General features: G+C 40.7%; 1 protein-coding gene across 1 annotated transcript in view; it reads left to right on the top strand.

Annotated features, from left to right (window-relative positions):
• Window positions 1–11,239, top strand: part of SORCS1 (sortilin related VPS10 domain containing receptor 1) — a gene marked incomplete at its 5' end in the record, with an annotated part of 483,392 nt that overhangs the window by 461,014 nt on the left and 11,139 nt on the right. The window contains 1 exon segment of the mRNA XM_006779616.2: window positions 1,812–1,911. Within this exon segment, the coding sequence (XP_006779679.1) occupies window positions 1,812–1,911 (100 nt within the window).

Here is an 11,239-nt window from a genome sequence, read left to right as displayed (position 1 = left end):
TCGTATACGCCGGCAAATACGGTAGGTTAACAGATTAGTCTCCTAGGCTCCCATCAGACTTTTCCACTAGTATTTGCCCAGTGCCTAGGATACTGAGTGATTCAAAGTAAACATTCAAGACATACTTGTTGAATGACCTGAATATATATATTTGGAATTGGATGAAAGTCCTACTAAATGATAACATGAGCCCAGGCTAGTGTGGCTCAGTTGGTTGGAATGTCCTCCCATGCACCAAAGGGTTGTGGGTACCATTCCTGGTCAGGGCACATACCCAGGTTTCAGATTCAATCCCCAGTCAGGGTGCATGCAGGAGGCAGATGATCCATGTTTCTCTCTCACATCCATCTCTCTCTCTCTCTCTCCTTGCTAGCTCTTCTTCTCTCCCTCTCAGGAATGAAAGCACATCCTTGGGTTCAGATTTAAATAAAAATTATATATATATAAAAGCCTACTACCAGTTAATTGGCTAGTAGCTATGATGCGCACTGACCACCAGGAGGCAGATGCTCAATGCACAGGCATGGAAACATGGAACAGACTGATGAATCTCAGGAGGGAGAGAGAAGTGGGGAGGGCAGGAAGAGATTCGCCAAAGATCTTATATGCATACTGGGGTCCCTTGGCCTGGCCTGCTGGTATAGGGCAGAAACTAGCTCTCTAACATCCCCCTAGGGGTCCCGGATTGTGAGAGGGCACAGGCCAGGCCTAGGGACCCCACTGGTGCACTGGGCCTCTAATAATAATAATAGGAGTGTGTTGATAACTCTTCATAATTTGCTCAAATATATAAGCAAAGCCAAGCAAATTGAGCTGGGTTTTCTACTTTAAACTGAACAGAGTTTTACTTTGACTTTAAAATCTTACCTTATACTCTTACTACCTAAATAAAGCTCTTTGCCCCATGTTGGGGTTAGATATTTTGAGGCCCAGGATTCCCTGCGTCTGTCTAGTACACATGTCAGCCCAAGTAGCCAGTCAGCTGATGTCCTACACCTGAAACAAGGGTCAGCCAATTCATTACTTAAGTTGTGGTTGCACTTTGTTTCAACTATATAGTGTATTATTTTTGAAGAACTACATTTGCCATTCAATAAATATTCATAAAGTAGCTCTTCTGTGAAAACCACAAGGCATGGGTTGGGGAAGGGGTGGGCAGCATAGGGAGGAATAAGGTGGAATCTAGCAGTTAATAAAATATTGTATATGAATCTCACCACAATGTATAACTTGTACATGTCTGCTTCTTTTAAGCTCTGTGCATAACAGATTTTAAAAACTGGGCATGACTTTTCTAAGCTATCACAGGATAGTTTTTCATTGTAAAAAGTATTTGATGTACTAATTATTTGACCTATTTTGTAGCATTTAGTATGTAAAGTCAGGTCATGCTTAAAAATAATTATTTCTACCCGACTGGTGTGTCTCAGTGGTTTAGTGTTGACCTATGAACCAGGAGGTCACAGTTCTCTTCCCCATCAAGGCACATGTCCAGGTTGTGGGCTAGATCCCCAGTGTGGGCATGCAAGAGGCAGCTGATCAATGATTCTCTCTCATCATTGATGTTTCTCTCTCTCTCTCTCTCTCTCTCTCTCCCTTCCTCTCTGAAATCAATAAAAATATATTTTAAAAAATAATTATTATTACTTCTTCATATTCTGGAATAAAGCATCCTATTAAAACTTCTTTATGTAATTCACAAGCATACTATTGGGAATGCCTTGGTAAATGCAATACATATTTCTCAGCACATTTGTTTATAGTCAGTATGACAGTTTTGGTGGCACCCACTATGACACTGCTTCTTTCAGATATCGGAGCTACTGATCCACAAGCTCAACCAGAACTCGGTGCACTTTGAGCTGAAACCCGGGATCCAAGTCCTCGTCCACGCAGCACACTTAACAGCAGGTCAGTTTGCATGTCCCCTGTCTTTCCTAGTGGCTCTAGTAAAGGGGATTCTCAATCCTTTTATCATAACAAAACTATATGGCACCTCTCCTTATCAGAAAGGCAACAGAATAAAGTGCATTTTCTTAGTCCTGGCGAAAACCAATAATGATTCACCTAAATACATACTCCTCAAATAATAGCAAGTTTCATCTGAACAGAAATCTTAAAAATAAAGTTGATTCTACAAATAACTTTTTTCCCGGTCTTTCTGCAAAACCTTATTTTCAAATTATTCATGTTACAAATATTTTTTTAAAGTTTTGAGATACAGTAGTCAGTGGAAATACCTGGGACGTAGCAATTGTACAGGGCTGTAGCCAGGAATTGAATCCCAAGTTGGTCATGATATTACAAATTAACTAATGTCATTGAGTTTCTGTCTCTTCACCTATAGAAGTTAGGAGACATAAACCCTCTTCCTAAGGCTATATAGAAGTCTTAATGATAATGCAGGTAATCCCATGTAAATAGAAATAGCTATCATTGGTTGTATCAATACTAAATTAAATTAATATTTATTGAGTACTTATTTTTGCAAATTATTTTGCTGGTACAGTAGGAAATTATCTTTGTCCCCAAAATACATATGATCTGGTTGTGATGGGGCAAAGTTTGCTGTAGCATTGGTGGTGGTGCTCTGGAGTGGGGGGGGGCAGTGGTGGGGTATCTCAGTGAGTAACCTGCTTACATGCTCAGGTAGGGAGGCAAAAGGGCATACTTAAGCACTTAGCGTTTTCAATCTTGCAGCCAGACCAGTGGTTTTCATCTTGGCCCCATCACTGACTCACTATATAGAACTTGAGAAGAGACTTCATTTCTCTGGGCCTTAGAGATGGCAGTAGCACCTATGTCAGTGGGATTGTGTGAGGATTGCGTTAATTTAAGTAATGCACTTAGAGTAATGTCTGGCAGATAGTAAGCTATTGTGTGTGTTTTTCTTTTTACTCCTTATATTATTAACAAAGATGTATAGGAAATGTAAATCAGAAATAAATTATACCCAGTCAAAATGACACAGGAAAGGATCTTGGAGAAGGTGGATGGATGGTTAGGATGAAATGCCAGAGATATTATAAGCACCAAAGCACCAAGGAAGGAACATGGAATAATTAGGGACAAAGAGCAAGAGTTTCCAACTTTGGTCTCTGGTTTCCTGGAGACTCTGGAGGTGTGCCTAGGTCTACAGGAAGGCCAAGAAGGTTGGCCTCTTTTCTTTTCATATTGTATCTTTTCCTTTTATTATGATTTCATAATTTTTTGTTAAAAAATAATCCCTCTGCCTTAAAAGAATGAATATTTAAAAGTCACTATTCCTGCCTATCTGGTGTGGCTCAGTGGTTGAGCGTTGAACTATGAACCAGGAGGTCACAGATTGATTCCCAGTCAGGGATGGATTGATTTCTAGTCAGGGCACAGGCCCAGGTTGTGTGCAGGAGGCAGTCAATCCATGACTCTCTCTCTCATCATTGATGTTTCTCTCTCTCTCTCTCTCCCTCTCCCTTCCTCTCTGAAATCAATAAAAACAATTTTTAAGTCAATCTTCCTAAGCATGGGATCTGGAGGTAGAGTGTGGAACTCCACCAGGCTTGCCAGTGTGTACTTCCTTTGCTGGGCTTTGGCAAGGCTTTGAGCAGAGGTATGGCTGATTCTGAGATTCACTTGAGGAAGATGACTCATAAGAGGAAGGAGGACTGAGTCAAGTTGATTTGTTATTCTACAGATTGCTATCCTAATGCATCCATTGAACAGACATTTATTGAGTGCCTGCCTGCTCTGAGCCAAGCAGTGTTTTCTGAATGGAATAGTCTCTGCCTTCATGAAGCTTCCATCACAAGGGAAAGCTGGGCAGGAAGCAAATGAACAAACGTCGTGTTTTGAATTATATTGCTGATGAAAATGCCTTGAAGAAATAAAGTGTAAGAAATCAGGACTATTAAGTAGCCCCTACCAGAGCAACCCCTTAGCTAAAGGTCTGCCTACTTATCTCAGGGCATTTGATGATCTAAATTGGCCTTTTCCTACCAAGAAGGTTGACCTTTGGCCTTTGGTGGAGTTTCATGCTTGATCCCCAGTGGGGGTGTGCAGGAGGCAGCTGATCAAGTGTCTCTCTCACATCAATGTTTTTCTCTCTTTCTCTTCCTTTCCCTCCCTCCTTTCTATTGTCTATAAAAATCAATGGAAAAAATACCCTTGGGTTAGGATTAACCGGAAAACAAAAGATTATTTGTTTATTTAATTTAAATGATGGTCCAATCTGTTTAGGGGGAAGACTGAACCTCATCTACTTCATCACTTGGGAGGCAAAATTTGCTTTACAGCATGCTCACCTTCTAAATAAGCACTGTCTTCAGGCAGTATATTTTGCTTTCAGCTGGGTGCCTTGATTTCTTAGGAAACACTCCCCTGTTATTTACCAGGGGCCTCTGTTAGAAAGGGGAGCATCACAGATCAGAATAGAGACCTACCCTACTTTCCCAGTCTATCATTCCAGAGGCCACTAACATTTCATTCGTTTCTTCTCCCAAACCTCTCGTCTATCAGTTATGTTATGTGCCTGGTTTTTATTGACGTCATTGTCACATCACATTCCAAAGATGGTCAGATGGTCAGATCATGTTGCTGAATTTGAAATCTTATCTCAAATGTTTCTTAAGGATGCTTTCCTAAAATGACATCTGGCATAGAGCTGGGATCAAGCTGAAAAATAAGAATAAAAAAAGTAGGAATTTAATTGAAACTGGTGTGGCCAGTGGCTTGGCCAGAGAAAGGGATACAGCAAAGTCATCCATGAATCCATGTGGGAGAAAAAGCCCATTCCCCATCGCAATGACAGGTTTATTGTGATTGGTTTAAGCTCCAGGTGGCAAGGAATAATGCAAAATTTGGAAGATCTGGAAAATTTCCCTAATTAATGTTCATAGTTTATTCCATAGCGGGGAATTTGGAGAGCAGGACTCAGATCTCTGGGAAGAAGGACCGGCCAAAGGGAGGGATATCTCTGGGAGCTCAGGTAAGCTCAGATTTGAATGAGAGCGCCCTGCAGTTTAGATATGTATGATGTGAGGTTGCCAAAGAATAAGGCAATAACAATACAGTTCAAGGTAGAAGCCCAATCTTAAACGGGGCCAATTTGGATAGAGTGAGAAAAATATGTGATTTCCAACCATTGTGGCTGTTCGAGGCTCTTCCCTGTTAGGTTTTATAGTAGGGCCTTTTGGCGTTGTAATTCCCAACCCAATCAACTGGCTTATTGAGCTTCCTGTTATGACTGGCTCAGGGGCTGGAATAGATGTAGACTTGTATTGGAATAACTAGCTCTAGTTTGAAGAGTAAAGGAAAGAATGTGAAGGGCTGACTCAGTAACTTGGTCTTGGAAACTTCCATTATGTTGAGTTCAGCCATGCTTGTCATAATAGTGTTAGAACTGGTGGTACCCACAGGTACCAGCTCACTCAGCCAGACTTCTATAAAGACAATGTTTTGTGTTAAGATTAGTATTTCAGTAATTGTGAGAGGGAAGTAAAATATATGTGGGCCAAGTTGTCTGTTGGAGATTGTTACTAAGTTAGCTGCAACTGTATGATTTTTTAAAAATTTGAACAGGATGGTAGAGTATATCTACTGAGACAGTGGAGAAAGTTCCTTTGCACATAGAAAGCTTGGCATGTGGGGTGGAGGAGTCAGTGCATTGAGACACTTGCCACAATTTCTTTTATTAAGTTAAAATGAACACATTCTTATTTATTGGTATGAAGAAACCTGGGGAAAGAAAAAACAATGAGGAAGAGTATTTGATGCAGATCTTTCACCTCAGCTACCATTCTCTTCTTCTGTTCCTCCTGCAGCAGGCAGAAGAAAATACAATTTTTTTTTTCAAAAAAGGAAAAAGGGCCACTGTTTGCAACATTTCATGTCTCATAAGCAGGATTGCTAATACCTTCCCAGGGACCATTACAGCACACGGCTGCATTCCATTAATTGCTCAGCAGATGTTCAGCAGCCTTCTTTTAAAAATGTTTGAGCCAGAATATGTTGCTGGTGAAAGAGGCAATGCATAATGTGGTTTGTCTCCAAGGAAAAAGAACTGTCTCCTTTCAGGAATTTACTATCCTTATTTTGTGTCTCAAATTCAGCTCCCTGTTAAGTTTTATGGGAACACAAGGTAAGCATTTCCGGATACCTGGGTGTCATTAGAGATTGTATTGAGTTCGTTTCCCACCCCCGCTCTCATGGTCTGTCGGGGAATTCATTAACTTTGATATCTAAGCTGCGCTAAACTTGGTTTTAGCAGTCCTTGTTTATTCTCAGCCTTCCCTCTGCCTCTCCATTTCTGTGCAATGACTCTTGAGTCCGTACCCCTCCTGACAGACATGTTTCTGAAATTCTCTTTGCAGAAAGGAGAGATGTGAAAATGTGTGAGAACAGGGAGAGAATGAGAAGGTGTTATCAGGAAGTTTGAGGGAGGGCCATGGCCAGGGTGGCTCTCTTTGGCTTTTAAAACCTGATGGTAGCTGGCATCAATGTTTAGCAGAAAAAGGCTAGGGTGTTACAAAACAACCCAGGGAGTTGGAAAAGGGAGTAGACAACTATCAAGTTGGACTGGACATGCTGGTGTTTTGACTGAAGTGTACCTTTCCTCATTCTACTCCCAACTGGACTATTTCTCTCCCTTCTCCATCTGTCTATACCTCCTAAGTCTATTTTTATTTTAAGGCTCAACTCAATGCCAACATGTGCATGAATCTTTTCTAGAGACCTTTCCCTGGATTTCATCTATCCCTTGGCTGAGCTCACGGACAAGGGATAAATGAAAATCTTTATTAAAATCTTTAAAATCTTTATTGTTGCCATCATCATCATCACTCTTATTTAACTTCTTAAAGACACAGGTTAGCATATCTTAATATTGTCTCCACCGTGGTACCCAACAGAGAACTTGCAACATATCAGGTGCTCAATAAATATTGCTTTATAAATAATTAGATGTATCATCAGTTTCTAAGTTGAAGAGATATATTCAAAATCTCGTTCCCCCACTTACCTGCAGATTCAGTTTGTTTAATTTTGAACCTGTTCTATGAGATGCTGTGTCTTACCAAGTAATTGATAAATGAATAGCCTAGCATTCATTTATCTAATAAGCATCCAGGAAAAACCCATCTCTTGTTTTTCTTGTGCCAGAATATGTAATTCATTACATATTATAATCATTGATATGCACATTGTGGGAAGGGGAAGGTTGAAGGACAATGAGAGTTCTGTATTCTGGAAGAAGAGATCCCGGAGAACAGGAGTAGGGCAGGCTTGAGGGGCTGCTCCTGAAAGAGACTAAAGCTGGTGTAATTTAAGGGCCATTACTTTCCTGCCCTGGCTCCTGAGGGGAATGTTTCCAATATCAGAGAACACCCTCACTTCATGAAAGAGCTCAAGTCACACCTTAGGGTGCACTATCCTCACTTTATCAGACCAGCTGGCCCTTCCTCACGTCATTTGGTCATTTGTGACATCTCCCTTGAGTTCTCTCTCCTCCATGCTTTTACCCTGCCTTCTATTTATTCAATTATTTGTGTGATTTTTTACTTATTTATATTCTTTTTAAGAGCTATGATGTCATCTTAGAGAGAGGGTTTCTTTGTTTGTTTGGTTGTTTGTTTATTTGTTTTTCCAGCAAGACTCACAGGACGGCTCTGAAACTGCTGCAGAACATTTCATCTCTGTAGGTCCTTATGGAAAAAGAAACGTGACCCATTACAAAAATATCCCTAATATACCAATAATCTTCTCATGGCCTCTAATAGCTTGGAATTTACTCAAGGATAAGTTCCAGTTTAGATTTATTCTCTTGTTTATCCATGATTCTGTGCCTCACTTTGTAATTGTTCCTTTAAAACGATGGTTCATCCAGGGATATGAAATGAATTAGAACCCTCACTCACTCCACACTGGCTAGACATGAGGCACAAATACTAATCGCATGAAGCTTTACTCATTCTAAGTCAAGAGGATGAAAAATATTCCATATAGAAGGTTCAGTAGAGACCAGTGATGGCGAACCTATGACACGCATGTCAGAGGTGACACGCGAACTCATTTTTTTGGTTGATTTTTCTTTGTTAAATGGCATTTAAATATATAAAATAAATATCAAAAATGTAAGTATTTGTTTTACTATGGTTGCAAATATCAAAAAATTTCCATATGTGACACGGCACCAGAGTCACGTTAGGGTTTTTCAAAATGCTGACACGCCGAGCTCAGAAGGTTCGCCACCACTGATCTAGATGAACCTTCGTGTTGAATAGGAGCTCACCAAAGGAAGGACAAGGAAGCACACTCAGAGGGAACGCTGTGTTGAGCAGAAGCACAGCAAGGTGATACCATTTGGTTTATGTGTCGAGTGAGGCATAGTTGGACATGGTCTGGAACACCTAGATACGTGCTCTCAAATATTTCCATTGGGTATATTTCCTGAAGGTAAAATTATGAGTCGGGGAAAGAGAAAGGGATGAAATTCAGGGAAGACAAATATGCCTGATGTATTATTAACTTTGTTTATCATCCATGCATGCTAGTGAGAAACCTTTTGTTAATGAAGCTTTGAGATAATAAAATATGATAAACATGGAAAAGGGAAGAAGGGGCAGATGACGGGATTTAAAAAAATAGGTTTGGGCAACAATCCATAACCCTTTCTCTTTTTAAATAAATTATTTACACATTTACAAGACGTTTTCAACCCAAGTGGCAACAGGTGGTAATTTATTTGATGGAGGCAGGGGGTGGTTTAGGGGAAGGAGAGAAGAAACTTAAAACCTTGTTGATTCTTCCCTGGTAGAATAGATGAGATTTTTCATGAGAACAGACCTTAAAGAATGGGCTAGCATCTTATTTGAGAACATAAAACCCGACTGGAGTGATTCATACTAAATTACAAACAACAGCACTTCCAAGGTCATTTGCATTTCTCAGGATTTATTTGTTGGGCAAATAATCTGCAACTTGGGGAGCAGGACCTCTACATAGAGGGACTAGAAGAGATGGAGCCCTCAGGTTCCCTCAGTACATGTGGGATAAATGAAACCCTGTTTGTGGTTGGGGAGACTGTAACTCCGTGTAGATCCCTGCTATAAAGACGCTGTTCCTGCGCCTAACTCTGCGTCACTGCTACCCAGGACGATTCACAAAAGCAGAGATTTCTCAGGCCTCACCGCACACACACCCTGAATCAGAATCCCAGGGAGTGATATCTGGAAATCTGCAATTTTAACAAGTTCCCAGAATGATGCCCATGCAGGCCGCCCTGCCCTTCACCAATCTCAACAACCACTCTCAGGGAACATTCCAGGGACAGAAACTCATCTGCATAACAAGGAAAGGGGCCCATCTATCTCCAGCAATAAATCTGATTTATAACTCAGAGCATCCAGTAAACCAGAGGCATGCTTTAAAAAAAGGGGGGGGGGGGCTGTGATATTAAGAGTAGGAGGAAATTCGTCATCAACATTAAAATCTAATTTCTCGGCATATCTGGTGCCAACCTAATTGGCAGCCTGAGTAGACGACAGTGGGAGTAAGGGGAGAAAAATGAAGCATGTCTCTGGATCTGAGATAGACCACATCCATAATCTAGATGAATGGCAAAGGCCAGCCAAACGCTGTGGCCATGAAGCAGTTGACAAATGATTTGAGTCGCACTAGAGTCTTGGTGGCAGATGTGCTTGGAGAGCCACGAGTTTTACGCAAGTTAAACAAATGATGTTTTCTAGATGCCGTTAATGTGCTAGTATGAGCAGAAAATGATCCATCCGCATCTCACTATATTTCTGCATGTCTTGGAGAATGGGGGTGCTCATCAACCCTTAGCTTTTCAGTGGGGTCACTGCCCTTCTGGAGTTTCTGAGACATACGCTTTTAAAAAGAGAAAAGTTAATATTTCTCAAGGGAAGAGCCTCAAATCCCAGGTGGAATTTTTTTAAAAAAAATAATACACAGTACCTGCACCCACCCCCTCCCATCTGGCAGTTGTCTTGTGTAAGCCATTCTGTTCTAAGAAAACTGTCCTTTGTCAAGGGTATGTCTGGGTTTTTCATAAAACTGTTATCTCAGCCTCCGTCGTTGCTGCTGACTGGTTTAATTTCTTTTTCAGGTGTAATAAAGATAGTATCGCAGAGATATTAGAGAATTAATATTTCCAGGCTGCCTTTGCTGTCACTGGCTATGTTATGAGTAAATGTGGGAGGGGCTAAGGAAGTCAGAATTCCAGCCTAGGTCAGGGTACATTGTGAATCCCATGTGAGAGTTTCACAAGGAGGAAGACCCCTGCCACTTAAGGTAGAATTAACATTGGTCAAGAAGCTTTAGAAAATACAATACAATCTACCGCCACGTGGTTATAGATGCAGATGCCAGATTGTGGAGCTCTGAACTGTAAAGTGAAACAAATTGTTGCAGTAACATTTTCCATTTAGGGATGCAATTAGTACTAGTGAAATTCTTCCACAGCCAATAAATTGATCTGTCTCTTTAGTCTCTGGTTTTCTTATTATTTACACAGTTGTCATTTACAAGTCTTTTGTGACTAAAGTCATGCTAATTGTATTTTTCCCAAAACTAAATACAGTTTTTCCCCCCTCTATAAATAATTAGGCTTTTTCACAGACACATAGACCCAGTGGCTTCTGCCAGTTATTGAGCTGTTGTGATGTTATAAGTAATAACAGATGTGAAGATATCTAAACATATCCCTATCCCCAGTGTAATTAAATGATGTGATATTTTCATAAATGTGCCAGGGACCCGCAATGAGGTTGCTCCTTAGCTTCTAACAGAGTCTGTCTTCACCATTTTCTGATTCTCTGGCCTCATTAAAGGGCCTGAAATGAGGACAGGGTAACTGGCCTGAATTGGCCAAGCTTGAGGGTTTGTCTAGAAACTCTTGGACAGAGGTGGTCAAGGGGGAGGCAGTGATCAGATGAACAACTCATGGGCAGTACACAAACATGCATCAGGAAAGAATAAATGGTAGTTAGATGATACTGTTTCCCAAGGGGAGGACAAGGCAGATAGTCAAGAAAAACTGGCAGTGAAACAAAGAAGGCAGGAAAATACATATAAAATATAGAGAAGATTCCAGAACCTAGGAAAAGCTACCTCTTAAACACCAAGTTCCTTAAACCCAGAGTGGCCAGAACTGTTGGATTATATCTGTTGTGTCTGCATAAGCTTTACCAGCACTCCCTTTCATTTTCAAAGTGTTCTGGTTCAGAAGTGAACATTTATTTTCATG

Source organism: Myotis davidii, unplaced genomic scaffold, assembly GCF_000327345.1.
Source record: "Myotis davidii unplaced genomic scaffold, ASM32734v1 scaffold107, whole genome shotgun sequence".
Taxonomy (NCBI): Eukaryota; Metazoa; Chordata; class Mammalia; order Chiroptera; family Vespertilionidae; genus Myotis; species Myotis davidii.
The sequence above is the reverse complement of the archived record's forward strand: the minus strand, read 5'-3'. Positions and strand labels throughout refer to the sequence as shown.